This window comes from Bos taurus, chromosome 17, assembly GCF_002263795.3.
Source record: "Bos taurus isolate L1 Dominette 01449 registration number 42190680 breed Hereford chromosome 17, ARS-UCD2.0, whole genome shotgun sequence".
NCBI classification, from domain to species: Eukaryota; Metazoa; Chordata; class Mammalia; order Artiodactyla; family Bovidae; genus Bos; species Bos taurus.
In genome coordinates, this window is record NC_037344.1 from 12,569,374 (window position 1) to 12,590,872 (window position 21,499).

The 21,499-nt window shown below is 47.3% G+C and overlaps 2 protein-coding genes across 11 annotated transcripts in view; one reads left to right on the forward strand and one right to left on the reverse strand.

Moving 5' to 3' along the window:
• The window catches only part of ZNF827 (zinc finger protein 827), a 193,467-nt gene extending 181,744 nt beyond the window's left edge, over positions 1-11,723 (forward strand). For 2 of the 7 annotated variants that reach the window (XM_015475366.3, XM_015475367.3), the window contains exons 12-14: positions 3,580-3,771; positions 4,139-4,316; positions 7,812-11,723. In XM_015475366.3, coding sequence (XP_015330852.2) covers positions 3,580-3,771; positions 4,139-4,316; positions 7,812-8,640 — 1,199 coding nt within the window. In that variant the 3' untranslated portion in view covers positions 8,641-11,723. Of the gene's footprint in view, positions 1-3,579; positions 3,772-4,138; positions 4,330-4,940; positions 5,113-6,311; positions 6,345-7,811 lie in introns of those variants that run through there. The other 5 variants (XM_059876239.1, XM_059876241.1, XM_059876242.1 and 2 more) reach the window with 5 other exon arrangements.
• Positions 11,724-14,033: 2,310 nt separating this feature from the next.
• C17H4orf51 (chromosome 17 C4orf51 homolog) overlaps positions 14,034-21,499 on the reverse strand; it is a 50,291-nt gene continuing 42,825 nt past the window's right edge. For all 4 annotated transcript variants that reach the window (XM_059876246.1, XM_059876245.1, XM_003587122.6 and 1 more), the window contains one exon: positions 14,034-14,247. Coding sequence is in view for 1 of the 4 variants with exons in the window: in XM_003587122.6 (XP_003587170.1) it covers positions 14,203-14,247 (45 nt within the window). In the remaining 3 variants the exon portion in view is untranslated. The remainder of the gene's footprint in view (positions 14,248-21,499) is intronic.

Here is a 21,499-nt window from a genome sequence, read left to right on the forward strand (position 1 = left end):
GTAGCTCTCCCCAGTGCCATAAGCCTGAGGGTACTTGAAGCTATTCTTAAAGATGGTAATTAAAATTATCTGTTTTTATTTATTTAGTCCACACTGTGCAGCTTGCAGGATCTTAGTTCCCCAACCAGAAATTGAACCTGTGTCCCCTGCAGTGGAAGGGCAAAATCTTAACCCTGGACCACCAGCAAAGTCCCCAAAATTTATCTGTTTTAATTCCAAAAGCTAGTTTAATCATGCACAATATTCTGTTGGTAAGACCAGTCTTAGAGGATGGATTTGGTCAGGCAATGCTGGGGACTCAGGGCCCCCACTGAAAATATTCTGTTTGTCTACAAAATGTGACTGAACTGGTTCAATATTTAGATAAGAGACTGGCAGTCGTGGTGCTGGCTTTCCGGGTACCAAAGGAGGGATGTGAGTTAAAGGCATGTTCCATCCCTGCACGTGGGTTGGTAAGTGAGGTCACCTCCTGTCTGTGCAGGAACCCAGTTCATTTCTGCTCAGGAGCAAGAGTTTTTAAATTGCCAACTGAAGTAAGAGTTGGGTGCTCTAGGCATAAGGAAGTACAGCTCTTCAAAGAGAAACACTGAAAACATTGTAAACTGGTAAATATTTTTCCTTCCTCTTTTTACACACATGTTTTAATTGGACAAGTAATTCATGGTCACTGCATAAAAATGTTGAAAGCCAAATTAAAAAACAACAAGCATAAAGCTGGTCATTTGATACACTAAATGTAACCACCATTACAGCTTTACTTCTGGACTTCTTATGCCTATATACAAAATATCACTTATTTTTTTAATCTCCTAATAAAGTTTGTTTCTAACAGTTTGCAGTCACCAAATTACTTAATTGGCCGATTTGAACGGAACTGAAGCACAGTCTCCTTACAGTTGCAACCCTAAACTACCCTAAGACGATGAGGTTGCATTGAATTGGCTTGGGGACGATTGACATCTAAACACTGAGTCTCTTGAACATGAACAGTGGATCAATCACAGATACTTGGCTTTAGAATGTTCATTTTTATTTATTACAGTTTACCTTCAAGTGGTATTATACCACTTCATTTAGTATAAGAACCTCACAATAATTTCTCCTCTCCCAGCCTTCATGTTACTGTCATCATATATTTACCTGTTATAAATACTACATTATTTTTGAACAGATTACTTTTATTATATTTTAAAGAGATGTTAAATAGTCAGAAAAGGTTGTCTGTCTACTCATGCAGTTATCGTTTCCAGTGTTCTTCATTCTTTTTGTGTAGATCCATGTGTTTATATTTGGTGTCATTTTCCTACTGCCTGAAGAACTTCTTTTTACCATTTCTTACAATTGGGGTCTGTGGTAATGATTTCTTTTAGCTTTTTCTTCGTCTTTCTTTTCTTGTTTTGCTGCACCACACAGCATGTGGGATCTTTAGTTCCCCAACTAAGGATTGAACCCATGACCCCTGTAGTGGAAGCACGGAATCTTAACCGCTGAACCACCAAGGAAGTCCCTCTTGCCTCCATTTTTGACATATATCCTCACTGGGTATAAAGTTTCAGGTTGACAGTTGTTTCTTTCGGTACTTTAAAGAAGTTGCTCCATTACTTCTCCATTGCATTGCTTCCAGCGAGAAATCTGCCATCATATTATTTACTTTTGTTCCTCTGCACATAATGTAGCTTTTTTCCTCTGGCTGCTTTTAGGATTTTTTCTTTATCACTCATTTAGAGCTATTTGATTATGATGTCTCTTGGTATGGATTTCTTTATCTTTCTTATGCTTAGAGTTCATTATGTTTCTTGGATCTGTAGATGTATGGTTTTTCCTCAAATTTGGAAAATTTTTTGTGTTTTCAGATATTTCTTCTGCCCTCCCCTCCCGGTTAGGAACTAAAGTTGAGCTTAAGCTACCAGCAGGCATCCCACAGCTCACGGATGCTCTTTTCATGTTTGTGACTCTTTTTCCTCTCTCTTTCATTTCAGATCATTTCTGTTGCGATTATCTTCAAGTTCACTGATCTTTCCTTCTGCCGTGTCTAACACTAATAATCCCATCCAGTCTGTTTTTCATCTCAGACACTATGATTTTCATCTCTCGGAATTTGGATTGGGTCTTTTTTATATCGTTTCTATCTCCACTTAACTTTCTGAACATATAGAATACAGTTACAATAAGTGCCCTTATGGCATTTCCTGTAAAGTCTAGCAACTTTGTCAAGTTCCTGGCAAATCTGATTGGTTGATTATTCTTTCTGGTTTTGGGTAGTGTCTTCTTGTTTCCTGGCATGCCTGACCATCTTTGTTTGATGTCAGACACTGTGATGGTTGCCTTGTTGGGTGCTGTACACTTTATATTCCTATAAATACTCTTGACTTTTGTCTTAGGCATTATTTGGCAACTTTGATCTTTTGAGGGTCTTGCTTTTATGATTTGTTAGGCAGGTCTGGAGCAGTGCTCCATCCGAGAGACTAATCATTACCCACTAGTAAATGTTTTTCTACTCAATGCCTTGGGAATTATGAGCTTTTCTAATTTGGCTAGTGGAAACAGACACTGTTCTTGAAGCCTTTCAGATGGCTTTTTCCCCTTTAACTTTGGGTGGTTTCCTCACACACGTGCTCTGATCCCGACTCTTCTGAGTGTCCCCGGGGGGCCATCTGCGGGTCTCTGGGTTCTTCTCCTGTGTTTCTCTTTCCTCTCGGGTGCTCTGTCCTGCAAAGTCCAGGCATGTTAATCTCCTCAGAGCCTCAGCTCTGTCTCCTCAGTTCAGTGAGTCTGCCAGGTGGTTCCCTATCCCTGCACCACAGCCTGGATGGTGAAGTCTCTCAAGGCGGGAAGCAGGGCAATCCGAGGGCCCGCCTCTTGTCTTCCCTTTCTCTCAGGGGTCACTTCTCTTCATTGCCTCACATCCAGTGTTGTGAAGATTATTGTTTGATAAATTTTGTCTGTTTTCTTTTTTTCATTGTTTCAGTAACAGCGGTCAAATCCAGTCTCTGACACTCTGTCTTGAAAAGAAGCAGAAGTCTCCTGATGCTAGATTTTCTTGGCCTCTTGATTTGTTTACTACTGGCTTTGAGGGAGAGCCCAGTGCCCTGATGAAGAGCACCGGCACTAGAATCAAACCATGTGATGCTCTGGTCCATCACTTCTTAGCTGCGTGACCAAAGCCATGTTAACCTGGCTCTGTCTCCCTTCTCTTGTCTGTAAAATGGGGAGGATAATGGTCATGGCTCATTGGATTTTTGAAAGGCTAAAACGAGATCATGCATTTAAAGCATGACGCAGTTTCTAGAACTTGGTAACACGTTCATCTTAGCTATAATTTAAATTATTATAAGACCCCAATAAATACTTGCCAATTGAATATCTACTCTTGGCCCAAGAACCATATGTGTCATCATCATAGGTGACTGGGACCTGGGACCCAGCACTGGCAAAGCAGGAAACCTCAGTGTATGCTCCCTGAATGAAGGTGTAGCCAGGAGGCCCCAACTCTCCGCCACCCATGATTGCTATTATTCTAGGGTTTTCATCTCCTAAATAACAGACCTGGTTTTTGTTTTTTTTTTTTTAATTTTTCAGGGGAAGACAGGAAGACCCCCAGTGAATCAAATAGCCCCTCTTCCTCATCCCTCTCAGCTCTGAGTGATTCGGCCAACAGCAAGGACGATTCAGACAGCTCTCAGAAGAACAAGAGTGGCAGTAACCTGCTGGTCATCTCTGTCATGCCTGGGAGCCAGCCCTCCCTGAATAGTGAGGAAAAGCCAGAGAAAGGTAAGGGAGGAGGTGGGCTGGGCTGCTCAGTCCTATCCACTCTGCAGGGATGACCCAGTCTTGAGATAAAGCCTGGAGAGAAGTGATGTTGCGAAGCAGATATTAGGCCTGGGAACAGTATAACACATAGCCTCTAAAATTTGCATGTGGATTTTTGACTTAGTTTGCATCGGTATATGGAATGAAAGGATGGAGAGTGTGACATGGATGCCAAAACTGTGCCTTTAACTCATGTTAGCGCAGAGATGCAGGGAGCGGTGCCTGGAACAGTGTAGCTGGGGGGAAAGAGAAGGAGGGTCTCCATCCTACCCCTGCCCTCCTCTCCCTCTGCCCCCTGCACCGGTACACCCAGCCTCGGTCCTTGCAGGGTTCGAATGCGTTTTTTGCAACTTTGTCTGCAAGACGAAGAACATGTTTGAGCGCCATCTGCAGATCCACCTCATCACCCGGATGTTTGAGTGCGACGTGTGCCACAAGTTCATGAAGACCCCCGAACAGCTGCTGGAACATAAGAAATGCCACACTGTCCCCACCGGTGGGCTCAAGTAAGGAAAGCAAGTACAGAACCTTTTACTGTGTTGTTCTATTAAACACCCTGCCTCCACCCCTGCCCCATCCCCTCCCCTGAAGGTTTTTGGGGTCATGGAGAGGGCGAGCTTGGCCTGGGTGGGGGCATTAGTCGGGCACACCTCTGCTGCCTTTAGCTGGATAGGAATTAGACCTGTCCCCAAGGGGGTCTGCCGATGTCAGCACGAGACTCCCATTTCCCAAGATGGTCAACTCGCTGAAGCAGCCCAACACGGGCATGTAAGAGCAGACTCAGCCTACACCACTTGAGTTCCGTTCAGATTTGATTGTAAGGGACTTAGGGGTTATAACCTGTCCGCACGTGCAAATCATTACACTGTCACTGCACTTCACCATCTCTATTTTTTAGATGATTTGCCACAAGTCTTTTAAATAAGCACTACAACTACCCCAACCACACCCGCCTCCAGATATCGGATACTTGCCAGTGTGAACAGGCAAGAGGCAACATTTTCATGCAGAGATCACGTGCCTCGTGTCTTCCTGCAAACATGCCTTACGCCTTCCCGGGAACTGGAATTGGGATCTTGCTGGTGTCGCCTTCGTGAGATCTGACACCTCTGATCACATGTTCTTTGCAGATCCCCAAAGACCTAGACAATGAGCATCATCATTAACCAACATTTGCAACAAGCCCTCTGGTCAGAAGAGAGACCCATCCGTTATTATCAAAACGCGCTGTGTGTCTGGCTTGATAATAGGTGCTAAAGGGCAAACAAGGAATAAAACATAATTCCACCCTCGGGAAATGTACGTCCGAGCTCTACCAGAGTTTCATCTTCCTGGCGCTTCTGAAATCAGAGGCCCCGTTCACGAGGGTCTTGTGTTCTAGGAAAGGAGAAAGAAGCATCTGTCACTGGGCACAGAAAGACACACCATTTTCAAAGCATAATTATTCATGTTTAGCTGAACTGATGGTGTAATTAAAAGAATGAAAAATGACATTTTACTTAACACAAGAACAAGAACACCTCTTGTTTTTAAAAACATGTTTATCTTTGAAACTCACAGCTTGCCAAGAGAAGAGGCATGACTGTCCTGAATGGGCGAGGGGTGGATCGACCCAGCAGGAGCTCGGGAGTCAAGTGTGGGGGGCAATGCAGGGTGGAGTCCCTGGGCTCCGGCCCGGTCAGGGGAACCCTCCTCAAACACTCCTCCAGACAGAGGAAGTGGCACCCGCTGTCAGATCCCATTTTGGTTCACTGTTGGGGCTGATTAGGTGGGGCGGGGGGAGGGTAGGAGGAAGCGGAGTGGGGCGATGAGCATTCAAGAATACGTGAACGGGAAATGCCTAGCACGTGCTTATTTGGGAATTTGATTTGGTTTATTCCCACTGCCCCCCTCAAAATATACGCGTACTCTTACGTATTTTTTAAAAAGCCACGTATTTCCTTGGTTGGTTTAGCGCTCACTGCCCTTCCTAGAAGCCCAGTCACGCCCGTTACCTGTGGCCCCAGCCAGTTGTGGCTTTGCCAGTTAGAACCCCCTTTCCTCGGGGACCTACGGTGTTCCCGAGCCCCAGGCCCACTGGCGGGGATGCCACGTGAACCTGATGCTTTTGCAGGTGTAGACACTTCCCATGCAGTGCTAACGGTCCCTGATGTAATAGTTCATGTTCTAGGCTGACCAAGTAGAAGAATACTTTGACAAAATTGCTAATACCTTCTGGCTATACAGTGAGTCTTTTTTGTTTTTGTTTTGTTTTCCCTTTTCCGTCTCAGAGAAGTAATTTGTCAGAGAGTCTTTACGATAAATAACGGGAACGTAGAAAACCCTTTCCTTCTGCCTGAGCAGCGAAAGAAAGATTGAGCCATGGGTCACAGAAACGTCCTTAACATGAAACAGACTGCTGATGTCTAAATTGCTTTTCTGTGATGGGACTGCTTGTACTCTATATCCTGTTCATAATGCAGATCAAATAAGATTATACTATTATTTTTCTTTTGCCGTAGCTCAGGACAGTGGTGAGTTTCAGACTCCTCTAGGTAAGGCCCAGCTTGGCGTAGGGGTTGTGTGTGCAGCTGACCTGGGAATGGGCTTTATAGTTCTCTTGCGTGCACTCTTCTGTGAGCTGAGGTTCCGAGGCTAACGGCGGGCTTGGCGCTCAGGAGCAGTGCGCGGGCTCTGGGTGTGTTGGGCTCTGCTGAAATCCTCTCCAGACCCTCCGAGGACAGTTCACTCCCGGGCCCTGCCCTTGCAGGTGCCAGTCCAGAGCCGAGGCAGCCACTTTTGCATTTGCATCCTTTTGGTAAAGAGAGCATACACGCTACAGCCATCATATCAACCACCGACTCGAGCCCGGCAGCTTCTACAGAGCGAAGCTCAGCAACATCTGTGAACCTGCCCCTCCCTTACCCTCCTTGCCCCTCTGGACAGCCAGGGGGCCTGGGGGCAGCATAGCCTCACTGCCTAGGATGGAGAGGCCCAGACTTTGTCCCGGGGCACAGCCCGCCCATCAGGTGATGGAGCTCTGCTAGAATCTGCCTAAATGACTTGTAGAGACCAGTCCAGTAAGGAATCAGTGCCCACTATGGGCTCCTCTACTGAGCACTGCAGAGAATGCAGAAGGAAGGGGAGTCCCGCCCGCTGAGAGCTTATGATCCCTTTGGATGACTATTATTTCCATGATGTAATAACATTGATCATTAATAATGCATTAATGATGTCTTCAAGGTCCAGATAGCAGCTGTCTCCCTCCCCCATCCCTCATTCCTAGACAGGCTGGTGGGTGGGTCTTCTCCTGAGCCCCAGTGACGGTTCTCACCTCCCTTCCCTGATGGAGACCCAGTGCTGTAGGAGAGACAGGTTTTAGGAGTCCAGATCTCTGTATCTACAGCACACTTGCTCCCACACGCACACACACACACACAGGCCTTCTCAATCCTAACCACCCTTTAATCAGCACGATTCTGACCCCTACGACTCTCTGTTTGCTGGAGGTAGCTCTCCCCTATAAGCTGTTCTTCAAAACTCTTAGCCTTTCTGCGTGTGCTTGGTGTGGTGCATGAAAAGTCGATTCTTTGTGTTGCTCCCATCTAGAGGGGAGGTCTTGAGGGTGAGCCCTCGGCCCTGGCCGGTCGGGGGCGGGGAGGGCTCCGAGGGGCCGGGCGGGGGCGGGGGGGTGGGGCGGGGACTGGAGGGGAGAACAGCTTAGCTGGGTGCCCCGCCAACCCGGCGCTGGCTCTGCTCCCCTTCCTGGGGGCTGGCATCCGCCAGTGCAGCCAGGAGACCCCCGTCCCCGAGCAGGCCAAGGGATGGCTCTGTCCGCAGCAGAGCCACCGAGGGTCCTCAGGAGGCAGCAGGGCTGGGTTGGGCAGGGGCCAGGTCGGGTTTCGGAGCCGGGAGGGCGGCCGAGGGCAGGCTGGCGAGGCGGGGAGCAGCCGGGGAGGGTACCCCCCCGGACCCCGCGGGGCTGACCCTCTCCCGTCCTTGCTTCCCCCCTCCCCCGGCAGGTGCCCATTCTGCATTTATTCCACCAACCGCCCCGCCGCCATGGAGTGCCACGTGAAGACCCACTACAAGATGGAGTACAAGTGCCGGATCTGCCAGACGGTGAAGGCCAACCAGCTGGAGCTGGAGACGCACACCCGCGCGCATCGCCTGGGCAACCACTACAAGTGCGACCAGTGCGGCTACCTGTCCAAGACCGCCAACAAGCTCATCGAGCACGTGCGCGTGCACACCGGGGAGCGGCCCTTCCACTGTGACCAGTGCAGCTACAGCTGCAAACGCAAGGACAATCTCAACCTGCACAAGAAGCTGAAGCACGCCCCGCGCCAGACCTTCAGCTGCGAAGAGTGCCTGTTCAAGACCACTCACCCCTTCGTCTTCAGCCGCCACGTCAAGAAGCACCAGAGCGCGGACAGCCCGGAGGAGGACAAGAAGGGCCCGGCCCCGGCCTCCCAGGACGCCGGCGGCCCCGGGGCCCCGCTGCTGGTGGTCGGGAGCGCCCGCCACCTGCTGTCTCCGCTGTCGGTCATGTCCGCCTCCCACGCTCTGCAGACCGTGGCCCTGTCGGCCGCCCACAGCGGAGGCGGCGGCGGCTCCGAGCCCAACCTGGCACTCAAGGCCATGCCCTTGAACGGCTCCCCTCTGCGCTTTGACAAGTACCGGAACTCGGATTTCGCCCATCTCATTCCCTTGACGATGTTATACCCCAAGAACCAATTGGATCTCACATTCCACCCTCCCCGACCTCAGACTGCGCCGCCCAGCATCCCCTCGCCCAAACACTCCTTCCTGGCCTACCTGGGACTGAGAGAGAGAGCCGAGACTGTCTGAGGGCAGCCGGGCTCCGTACCAAAAACCAAGAGACAGAGACAGACAAAAAAAAGACAAAACCCGCGAAACTTAAAACACAACCCCAGCAGGTGTACGTTGCTGCAAAAACCTACAGGCCCGCCCGGGTCTGAACCACGTGTACTGTATATCTTTAGTAAGGAATAGAGAATTGGCTCTGTGTGTATACCTATTGCATTGACCTGAAAGCTGCTTTATCCAGTCTTCAGAGAGGTGACCTACTGCACCGTCTACCTTCAGAGGCATGCCTCCCCAGCCACCCACTCCCACTCTCGGCCCTTCTCCTTACTTTGAAAGGAAACCTGTCTTGTTACACCCTAAAGAGAGTGTCCTTAATAGCAATCAGCACTTGTAAGCTTCCATACCGGTGCATTTTGTTTTCTGTTGGGCGAATGGGGCATGTGGGCGTTTGTGGATTCGGAAAGAGACAGCCGTGTCGTGTGCCATGACATTTGCACCTTCTTTGTACTGGCTTCTTTGACAGCGATGAGCATTGTTTGCCCTCCTGGGTGGTTCATGCGCTGCATTCCCTCCCGGAGCTCCTTCATCACCTTTCCCCTCTCTATTTTGTGGCTGCAGAGTGGTAGGGCCTGGTGCTTACTCGATGAAGGAATGGTAGACAACTCAGTGCTGCCTGCGATTTCTCCAGAGTCCTGGAGATCTTGTGCTCGCGTCTCTGGTTATGAAGAGAGCAATCGAGAGCCCCACCTGGAAGAAATAGCTTGCAGCACTGCAGCTGACATCACAAAACTCAAGTGTGTTTTGTGTGTGTGTCCATATGTATGCAATGTGTATGGTACACACACTGCATCATTTTTTAAGGGCAGATTAAAAAAATATATATATATGTGATGTATTAAGTCAGTGGTTACCATTTGTTTGCAGGAAAAGAAAAAACAGTGTATGAGTGAAAATTTTTATGGTTGATAAATCCAGCCAAGGAGATTAAAAGGGGTTTGGATAAATTCTGGGTATAAATGCTCAGACTAAAAAAAAAAAAAAGAAACGGCAGTTTTGCACAGTGCTTTGGTCTTGCACTAGCTTTTGTTTCTCATCTGCAAAAAAAAGTAACATAAAAGGAAGAAAATGTACCTTTTTTATGGAATGAGTAGACTGTATGTTTGAAACTTTTGTCATAACCTCTTTGACATATAACAACCCAACAAAAAGGTGCTGTTTAGTCCTACCGTTCAGTTTATGCCCCTGAGACGTTTCCATTGTGTTTGCAAATTGTCTGGCTATAGCGGTGTTCTCCATGTTATTAGTAATTCTGTATTCCATTTTGTTAACGCCTGGTAGATATAACCTGCTAGGAGGCTAACTTTATACTTATTTAAAGCTCTTATTTTGTGGTCATTAAAATGGCAACTTATGTGCAGCACTTTATTGCAGCAAGAAGCAGGTGTGGATTGGTTGTACAACCCCTCGCTATTCTTAAAAAGTCAGGGGTGATGTAAAAAGAAAAGAATCTTTGGCTAAACATGTTAATGGCTTGTATTTTTAAGACAACAGAATTTCCAGTATGAAACAGGCTAAAAAAGCAGGAAGAAATGTGCTTTGTATGATAATGGGAAGTTTGGAATATAAAGTTTATATATTATTTATCTGTGAAGAACTGGTGTACAGGAGGAATGCTTTCTTACTGCGTTGCTGTTTTCCATCATGTGTTACCCTAGAGGTGGGATTTTTTTTTTCCATCTGTTTTCATCCGGAGGGAAATAAAAGCATCCCGAATTTTCTTCCTCTAGTCGGTTTGCTTCCCCGAAAGCTCCCCCTTGTACAAAGTGCAGGAAGCCGGAAGTCTGCACCTTCTGTCCACACACGCTCCTCCCCCACACCCACCCTTCCTCCCCCAGACCTGGCAGGTGTGCCCCGCTCCCCTTGCCAGTCACCCAGCCCTGGCAAGCCTGTTTACACTAAGGAGCTGTCCCCGGGGGCGGGGAGGCCGAGCCAGCGAGGGCGGGAAGCTCCCGCTCCCTGGGTCGTTCTCCAGCAGAGACGCCTGTTCTTGGCCACGTTTGAAATGTCACTCAGCGTCGCCCTGTCAGTGTTTCAGTCAAAGGCACTGTAGACAGGTATGGACAATACACTCCAAGAATACCGGGCTTGTGGGTGGGTTGGTGTTTTTTCCAAGTCACGTCTTTACCCCCATGTGCTGAAGAATGTGCCACTTGGCTAGTCACCTGCTTTTCACAATTGCAAGTTCAGTAATTCAAGTTCAGTGAAGGAGGGCCATGGGGAACCCACAGAGGCTGGCAGGAGGGCGAGCCCCGCGTGAGCAACGGCAGGTTGAAACCTGAAGGGCGGCCCTGACAGGACTGCGGATTTTACAGCGTGCCACTTGTGCAATACGAGGTCCTAGGGTAAAACTTTCACGATCAAGAGGGGTGTTGGAAGGAGACGGTTACCGCTCAGATGTGTGCCACTGAACTCGGATTTGAATGACTTAGTGATGCTTAATGTAATTGGGCAACTTTTTTAGCACTTTGGAAAGAGTCATCAATCTTTCTGGTAAATTATAAAAGTTTTCTGAGTGAGAAAAGGTGTGTTTGGAGTTTGTTTGACTTTTTATATTATTATTATTGTTATTAATAAAGAAAAATCTACAGCATTTTTCAGATTCCACTGAGGTAATACATACCCCTGAATTTGGTTTGCAGTTTGATACTCAGGGAAGGATGTATTCCATAGATATCCTTTCCGTGTAAAACACTAACGTCTTTGAGATAGTCACCTGCCAACTAACTTTGATTCTGTTTTCACTATGCATTCTTCAATGAAAGCTAGCTTATTTTTCCATATAGTGATACAGTTAGAGTTCTCTGCACTTTCTTCTCTCCTTTTTTTAACTCCTCGTATTATGTTCAGATGATCATACTGTCAAGGTTTATGTACATTACTGAAAATTTGTATTGTATAAAGCTTTTTGCATTACAAGGCTGTACAGGGTCATTTTGACAGTAACTGGTATATTCCTTTGCATCTTATGTTGCATTGCCAATTTCTAGTGTATCCAGTTTGGAAGTATAATATACTCTAATTAAAAAAAAAAAAGGTTGGCTATACTCTTGTTTCTTTTTCTTTCTTGAGTGCCATTCTTGGCTACTTATTAATCTGAGTTTTGTCTTGCTGTGTTCTGATATTCGAATTTCAGTGTGTTTTAGGCAAGTTTAGTCTCCAAGTCATGTCTGACTCTTTGCAACCCCATGGTCTGTAGCCCACCAGCCTCCTCTGTCCATGAATTCTCCAGGCAAGAATACTGGAGTGGGTTTCCATTCCTTTCTCCAGGGGATCTTCCCAACCCAGGGATTGAACTCGGATCTCCTGTACTGCAGGCAGATTCTTTACTGTCTGAGCTACCAGGGAAGCCCTAGGAAATGTTCGCTACTAGTTACAACTATTGCAAATGCAAGTTTTGAACAGCCATGGTTCTAATGCAAACTGCTATTATGTAAATCATTCAAGGCCATTAGTATTGAGACCGTCTCATCCATCAGTACAGCTGCAAGCTGGCTCCTTCCAGAAAATACTTCGTGACACTGGAAAGTGTACACCAGCCTTACCCTCTCCTGCTTAACAGCATTTTATTGACCCCATAGCCAAAGAGGGGACTACAGATGAGTAATTCTATTTGTCTTAATGAAGTCTAGCAACTATAAGAACTGTAATAAGTGGTATGTTTTATAAGCTAAATAATAATCTATCCGAATGCAAGTTCTAGGTCCCCATTCAAAGGAAGGTACTGGAGAAAGAAACTGAGCCCAAAAGAGAGAAAGCAAGTGAGAGTGACATAGAGCGAGCAAACACACTGATAAATGCAAACAATTTTTTAAAACACCATTTTAAAGTTCTGTTAGAAAAAAAAGAAAAAAATAAAGTTGTTAGAACATCCCCGTGAATCGGTGATGGTTGATGAAAAATGCAATGCAGCAGAAGAGAATCTGCTGGTTCACAACTTGCTTATTAATATCCTTTACTTACAAGAAATTAAAAACTGCTTCACTTTAACATGTAAAAGATGAAATTTACTTTTTATAAAATGAGATAATGTAGGAGAAGCCACTTTGAAAACGGCCAATCATTAATCAGACACTATACTCCCCTTCGTGTTTTCATCCAGTAACTCTTAGGAGACTGAATAATCCTCTCTCCCTTGATTCAAATATTCAGTTGTGTTTGGTGTTTATTGAAAACACTAAAATAACTCAGACTTCTTTGCTTTTTGCTAGCACTACAGGCAGACATGACATCTCATTTTGTGTATGTATTTTTTTCCCTTAGATTTCACATCTACCTCACATTTTCCCTTTGGTTGAGAAAAGCCAGAAATAGAAAGAAAATAATCATCAGTTTGTTAGTCGTTTCTCCTGCTAATGAGCTTTCAGTAATGTTGAAAAGTGGATGGGATGGGAGCCATCCAGGACAGGACAGGCCTCATCCCCTTCCATCATCATGTACTCAGATCGATGCTCGGGGACCCCGGCACCCCCACCCAGCTATGTGGCCCCTGTTGGAATTTCACCCAAGATCATACATCCTTTTACGCCTGTCTTGTTAAATAGACTGTAAGCTAAGACTCAAGACCACATTTTCTATAGAGTCTACAGCTGACTGGCCCCATATGGTGGACACCAGAAACTGTCCTTGACCACTTCACAGAGCCACAGCACTGGTCATGGGAACAAGGAGAGGTGTCAAGGCTTGATGACCACTGGTACCTCCATACCCACAGTCAGAAGCGTCACATGAGAGCCCCTGGCTGCCAAAGGTCACACGGGGCTCATGAAGGACTTGCAGCAGAAGGCACATCTTAGTGGCCCAAACGCAGAATCAAGTCACCTCGGTGCGTTCAGTCCTTGGGGGTAACTCGTACAGAAGGAGAGAGGGCAGTGGAAGGGGACGGCAGCTGAGTGATCGCATCTGTTGGCAGTGGTCCGTAAGCAGCCCGGGGGCGCATACAAAATAAACACAACTTCATCAGTTTTTTCATTCGTGCGTGCCAAGTTGCTTCAGTCATGTCCAATTCTGTGAGCCCATGGACTGTAGCCCGCCAGGTTCCTCTGTGGGATTTTCCAGGCAAGAATACTGGAGTGGGTTGCCATGCCCTCCCCCAGGGCATCTTCCCAACACAGGGATGGAAACCTCATCTCCTGCATTGGCAGGCAGGTTCCTTACTACCAGCACCACCTGAAAAGCCCACTAAGAGAAGGCCAAACGGGAATCCTTCCCAACAGTGCCTTAAGACCTGTGAGCAAAACTCACAGAATCAAAGCATACTCTTGGGATTCAGACTGCGTTCCAAGGTGTCACCGACCTCAGATGTTCAAGAGACCCCAGACAACACTCTTACGTCTAAAACTCCCAGAACAGAAGAATCCCACACAAAATGAGGTTTATTTTGCAAGTAATTAAAATTCACTAAGAAAGCAAATGCCCATAATGCTGGCCCTGGGGTAAATAAAGTGTGGCTCTATGGACCAAGGGGCCCATTCTTCTTCTGTCCAAGGTCTGAATGGTCTGAGGTTATCCATCAGGGCCTCTTCTTTATGAGTTAGCTGTTCTCCCATTCATAATTCTTGCCAGCTGGATCTGTAAAACAGGAAAATGTAAATCCTGCTCATGTTGGTAGGAGCTGCAAAGGAGAAAGGGAAAGTCAATTGCTATATTGCCTTGGAATTCCTTTCTGATGGAGTTAAGGTAAGTGTAAGTTAATTCGTTTTCAATGGAATTATAGAACTTGAGCAGAGAATCTATCTCAGTTCATACTTCAATTATTTTCCCCTACACCAGTCCCTAGAGGTGGTCTTCCAGCCTCTTTAGTGAGAATGTCTGGATGACAGAGAAGAACGTGTTTTCCAACCACAAAACACATTCCCGTGGAGTTAGATCACCTGAGTTTGAAGTCTGACTCGGAAGCACCTTATAAAAAGAAAGATTGAACTAGATGGTCTCTAAGATCCCTTCCCACCCTAACAGATAACATGTATGATGATCCCATGACTCTTGCTGAACAAGCAAAAGTCAGTCTGAAGCAAAAGTGGTCACCAAACAGAACCCTCGCAAGGCAGTTACAGCAATAATGGCACCTCAACATTTTCAAACCACAACAGACTTAAGGGAGAAAACAATGCCTAATAATATATTTTGCCCACTTCAGGATTTGGGAGACCTAAAATGTATGTCTTCTGATTAAACATTAGGCATCATGCTTGGATTGTCTGCAGTCATCTTGAGGGTGGCTTGGGCTTCCCAGGGGGCTCAGGTGGTAAAGAATCTGCCTGCCAAGCAGGAGACGCGGGTTCGATTGCTGGGTGGGGACGATGCCTTGGAGAAAGAAATGGCAACCCACTCCAGTATTCTTGCCTGGAGAATCCCATGGACAGAGGAGCTTGGTGGGGGTCGGACAGAGGAGTCCGTGGGGTCGCAGAGTCGGACTCAGCAATTAAACAACAAAATGCTTCACCTAACTATGGGTACTTAATCTGCTTAGAGGATTGGGGGTGGCCAGGTGGCATGGAAAGGCTTCCCCCGGCCATCAGCACGCCTCTCACTCCACCCCCTCCCTTTCCCACCACTTGCTTCCAGCCTCCACCTGGTGCCGCTGTGACTGCTAAGTGCTCTGCCGACCACGTGTCGGGTGTTTTCTGGAGAAGAGCAAACGGTTTTCTTTTAAAAGGTAAGGAAAGGCACTTTAGTTTTAACCTAAAGAATATATTCTTCTCATTTTGCCACTTGTTTAGAAAGACTCTGGACCCAAGGACTCTAAGCACATTATCAATGCTTACAGGAACGTTCATTGGATGGGAAGACAACACGTGCTTTCCAGAGACATAGGAAAATGACTGACCTATGCCCCTCATCAGACAAGTAAGAGCAAACACAGGGCTAGAACCAGGGACGTTTATCTAGCCATCCTCCAGCCTGAATCCCAGAATGATGTCGCTCCAGTCTCAAAGATTTCTAGATAGGAAATGTCATCACTTGCCTTTAGAGTTCTTCTATTTTTAACTGCAATTTCTAATTAGTGGTCCACAGACTTCGCAGTGTGTGTTACAAAGGACAATCAAGCCCCCTCGTTCCCTTATGTCCCTCTTCAAATAGAAGGTCTGTTAGAACATTCTCCACACAATGAGTTTGATCAGTATTTATAGTTTGCCCCCTTCTTTTATCTCAGTGTTTTCTGGGTTCCCCTAAAAAGCTGAACCCTGAGATTTTTTTTCGGAAGTAATTCCAGAAACAAAAGTGGGAAACTAGAAAGAGTGAAGCAGGTAAGAGGGGAAAGCCAATCCCAGGACGCTTTGGCAAGACAGTTGCTGCAGTGAAGAACTGGCATTGAGTCACCGTGGGAACCTCCTGAGGAGCTGTGTGAAAATGTCTCAGGATTGACAAGTCACACGAGAGAAGGGAGAAGGCGCCCGAGCAGCCGAGGTGTGTGTCAGTTCCCTTGCACTTCCGGCTTTGCCCATGGTTTGGAATGACTGAGAAGTTCCCCACAGACAGCCACAGAGGCGGCAAAGAAGCCAATGGTGCAGCATGGAAGAGACTGTTGGTGAAGCTGAGGGGAGGTGCTGTCAACCACACCTGACCGGAGTTGGTTGCTGCAGCGAAGGCTGGAAAAAAGCAGGTAAGTCTGTGAGATGCAGAGCCATTGGTATCTGATAACATCGTCATATTTGGCATAAACGTTGACATCCCTTTATTAGCCTCTAAACCAATGTTGGCTGTGCATCCAACCTGTTAGGTTCACCTGAAGACCTTCTCCGTTCCCCCACTGGAAGCTGGAAAGAACCAAGACAGTGTTGGCTTGTGGTGCTACGAAAGGAAAGAGGTGGACCTGAGAAGCAGGTATTAGTAAAGGCTCTCCCACCTGTATAGCCAGAGAGAAACTATAAAATCTCTTTAGAGCCCTTCCTCCTTTGGCGTTCGCCTTTTGATTTCTCTAATGAGACTGAGTCCTTCCAGGACTTGACTGAGAGGAAATTGCTTGACGGGGACATGGGCTGTCCCCCACCTCAGAGAGCCTCCTAGACTGGGAAAGCCGCGTGAGAGCCCCACGAAGCCAGGGAAGAGCAGCCGCGCCTCAGGCTTCGCGGCCAGCCTCAAGCCCAAGCAAAAGGCATCCTGGTGGCTCTCGGAGGTCCTAGCTGATCATGAACGCTGGTCCAATAAACGGGCTGGCAGCCAGAGCCCAGCTAAGAATGAAGGAGTTGCGTTCACCTGGCATTTTCTTTATGCTCGTACCTCCCAGAGGAACGAACGTGGGGCTGAACAGGAGGTATCTGTTCTCGTGGAAAACAGCTAATTGAAAACTTTGGTGGAGATTTATTTATTTCGTCTTCTGGCTGCGCATGGGGCTTCTCTAATTGTGAAGGAGGGGCTACTCTTCCTTGCGGTGTGTGGGCTTCTCTTCGCCGTGGCTTCTCTTGTTGCGGAACGTGGGCCCTAGGCACGCAAGCTTCCGTAGCTGCAGTGCGTGGGTTCAGTAGTTCTAGTGCGTGGGCTGACTTGCTCCACAGTCATGTGGGATCTTCCTGGACCAGGGATCGAACCAATGTCCCTTGAACTGCAAGGTGGATTCTTAACCACTGGACCACCAGGGAAGCCCCCAATTGAAAATTGAAAGGTATTTCATCTTTTTTTTTTCTTCCACCTGTAACTCACAATTGGGCTTTACCTGGTGGCTCAACTGTAGAGAACCTGCCTGCCAATGCAGGATCCCCTGGAGAAGGAAATGGCAACCCACTCCAGTATTCTTGCCTGGAGAATCCCTTGAACAGAGGAGCCTGGTGGGCCGCAGTCCATGGGGCTGCCAAAGAGTCAGACATGTCTAAGAGACCAAAGAGCACCAACAACCCACAACTGGCGGTCCTTTTACTAAGGAAGATTGGGCTACGCACGGTGACACAGAACACGCACAGCACGCACAGCGTTCAGTGCAGATACGAACATAATAGACATGCATTTGTGTGAGAGCAGCCAGAGGGAAGGCCGTGAATTGTTTTATTCTGGGATTCACACTATTAAAAGATAATATTTTTCGTTCTTCCTTTGTGCTGCTAAAAATAAATACAGGCTAATGAAAGAGTATCATGTGAAAAGAATAATTAAGGGTCGAAGAAATCTTATTAAGAGAATACCCGCTTACCTATCTTTTCTACAATTAAGGAAATGGGCATAGCAATGGGTCATCATCATACTATTGGTCAAGGTCCCATCTTTTTATGGCATCAGACAAAGACCCAGCAGCCATCACCGAATATGCAAGGGTTTTGGTTACACAACGAGGCTATGTGTCTTTTTAAATGGGCAGAATAAAAATTCCCTGTTGATGAAGGGACATTATAATTTGGCCTGTCTGCCCATAAGATAGGCTAAATTGTGTTCACCCACGATTTTGTGGGGCTTTCCTGCTGGCTCAGATGGTAAAGAATCTGCCTGCAATGCGGGAGACCTGGGTTTGATCCCTGGGTTGGGAAGATCCCCTGGAGAAGGGAATGGCTGCCCACTCCAGTATTCTCACTTGGAAAACCCCATGGACAGAGGAGGCTGGCAGACTACGGTCCATGGGGTCGCAAAGAGTTGGACACGACTCAGGGACTAACCCTTTCACTATGATTTGGTGTCACGGGATCCTGCCTTTATATACGAACCCCTCACATTACCCATAATCCACTGCCTCCCTCATTATTACTCTCTGCATCTGTTCTCCACAACCCAGAGTTTCCAACCCAGTCTCCAGGTTCTAAAGCAAGCCTGTACAACCCATCACTTCTTCCCCCATACCCCAGACTGCACTTCCACTCTAACCTTGACCAATTTCTCTCCTTTTCTTTCATTATTTAGTGAGCCATCGATACGTGGAAAGTTATGTGCTGGCAGCTGGTAAGAAACGGATAAATGAGACATAGTCCCTAATATTTAGGCATTTGCTGGGATGTGCTGTGCTCAGTCATTAAGTTGTGTCCAACTCTTTTGCAACCCTATGGACTGTAGCCTGCCAAGCTCCTCTGTCCATGCGATTTTCCAGGCAAGAATACTGGAGTGGGTTGTCATTTCCTCCTCCAGGGGATCTTCCTGACCCAGAGATGGAACCCACATCTCCTGCATTGGCAGGCAGATTCTTTACCACTGAGCCACCTGGGAAGCCCCTTTTAAAGTGTCTGCCAACCCACAGAAGAAATGCACATTTGAGCAAATGCACTATAATACCAGGAAAAAACTACGCATATATTGCTATAGAAATATTGAATAAAGAGCGACTACTTACAACCAGGGTGACAGGAGGCTTTCTGGGGAACGGAGAAAGCCAACTGCAGTCTCAAGACTGAGTCGTATTCTCCGAGGCGGGAAGAGTGGGGAGGGCATTCCAGATTGAGAGAACAGCTTGAGGAAAAGCAAGAAGGTGAGAAACCGCATGGCGGGCTCTGTTGTGCTAGAAGATGATAATGAAACCAAACAAAGCCAGCTTGGGTAGGGCTTTGAGTCCCTTGTTAAGGAGTCTGAACATCCAAATGACTCTCTAGTTAACAAGAACTAGGAAAATACATTGAGAAGGACAATGGCAGGATCTGACCTGTATTTTAGGAAGATAATCCTAGAGGTGCTACAGGGAAGGAGGATGAAAAGGGCAGAGAGACGTGGTAGGTTCAGATACGCTACACCGAAACCACCATCTTCTCCCTGAGATGTGCCGCTTAACCGCGTCTCTTTAGACCGGGGGTCCCCAGCCTCCGCGCAATCTAATGCCTGTGATCCAAGGTGGAGCTGATGTCATAATAATAGAAGTGAAGTGCACAACAAATGTAACACGCCTGAATCTTCCTCAAACCATCCCCCCGCCCCCAGTCAGTGGAAACTCTCTCTTCCACAAAACCAGTCCATGGTGCCAAAAAGGTTGGGGATCACTGCACTAGATCAATAAGGGACACCCACCCTCCAAGTTACCTGAGCTACAGGGGTCAACTTTGCCCCCTTCTATCTCTTCTCTTCCTTTCTCTTGTTCCCTTTCTTTGGACAGCTAATGCATCAAAGTCCTGTTCATTTTATCTGCCAAGTATTTTATGAATCTCTCCTGTCTTTCCCCTCTTAACATCTGGGTGCAGGGCCTCAGCATCCTTGCCAAAGGTCTAGAAGTAATTTCCTCTCTGAGTAGGTCATTCTTGGGTCGTAAAGGTTGTGGAAAGTGTTATTCTAGAGCTCAAACAAAGCTCATGATCAGGCTTGTAGGCCCAAAGATGGTTTTTGGAGCCAGTGGGGCAGGTGATAACACCACGGCAGCAAGAGCAACAGCAGCAAATGCACCAAAGACAGAATCTTGGGAGATGCCAATTTCCCAGGGGAAGGACGGGAAGGCACCACGGGAGACCAAAGAGCAACAATTAGAGAACCCACGGCAGAGCACAGCACTTCAGGGAGCTGTGGTGAGAGGGTCCTCTAAACAAAATCCCCAAGGAAGAGGCGGTTGAGGTTGAATCCCACAGCCTTGACCGATGATCTGCCGGCCCCGGTGATCTTTCAGGATGCAGTGTCAGTGACAGGTTAGGGATGGAAAGCAAATTCCAACATGTTCCAGAATGAATTGCTGGTGAGCAGCTGGTGACAAGGAGAAGAATCTACCCTCGTATCAAGTTTGGTTGTTGTTGTTTAGTCATTAAGTCGGGTCCAACTCTTTGTGACTCCATGGACTGTAGCCCACCAGGTGCCTCTGTCCACGGGGTTTCCCAGGCAAGAATACTGGAGTGAGTTGCTACTTCCTTCTCCAGGGATCTTCCCGACCCAGAGATTGAACCCACATCTCCCGCACTGGCAGGCGAGTTCTTTACCACTGAGCCACCAGGGAAGCCCTATTAACTTTGACAGTGAAAGAAAAAAATCACATGTGCCTCATACTTGCCCAAAGATGTTGAACCCTCCCTTCCCTCTCGGGGAGCCCTAACCTCTCCTGATCTCCACTTCACAGTCCTTTGAAGAAGAGAAGAGTAATCTAGAATCCCAGCCACACTCCACACCAATTTCCCACATCATTTTCTGGTATAATTCATCCTTTGAAGTGCATCCAGTCTGTCTTCATGCCCTGCTCTTGCTGTCTGCCTGGACAAGTTTCTGTCAAACATATCCACAGGAAATGGGCCGCGTGGGTAAAAGTCAGTAGTGCTTCTAAATACAACTGCCTCTAGCTCAGACGGTAAAGAATCTGCCTGCAAAGCTGAAGCCGGGTTCGATCCCTGGGCTGGTAAGATCCTCTGGAGAAGAGAATGGCAACTCACTGCAGTATTCTTGCCTGGAGAATCCCATGGACAGAGGAGCCTGGTGGGCTACAGCCCATGGGCTCGCAAAGAGTTGGACATGACTGAGTGACCAAGTACACTGCCGCTGCTGCTAAGTCGCTTCAGTCGTGTCCGACTCTGTGCGACCCCATAGACGGCAGCCCACCAGGCTCCCCCGTCCCTGGGATTCTCCAGGCAAGAACACTGGAGTGGGCTGCCATTCCTTCTCCAATGCATGAAAGTGAAACGTGAAAGTGAAGTCACCCAGTAGTGTCTGACTCTTAGTGACCCCATGGACTGCAGCCTACCAGGCTCCTCCGTCCATGGGAGTTTTCAGGCAAGAGTACTGGAGTGGGGTGCCATTGCCTTCTCTGCAACAAACCAATACAGCACTGTAAAACAATTATCCTCCAATTAAAAATGAATAAATAAATTTTGTTGTGTTCAGTCCCTCAGTCCTGTCCGACTCTTTGCGACCCCATAGACTGCAGCACACCAGGCTTCCCTGTTCTTCACCATCTCCTAGAGTTTGCTCAAACTCATGTCCATTGAGTCAGTGATACCATCCAACCATC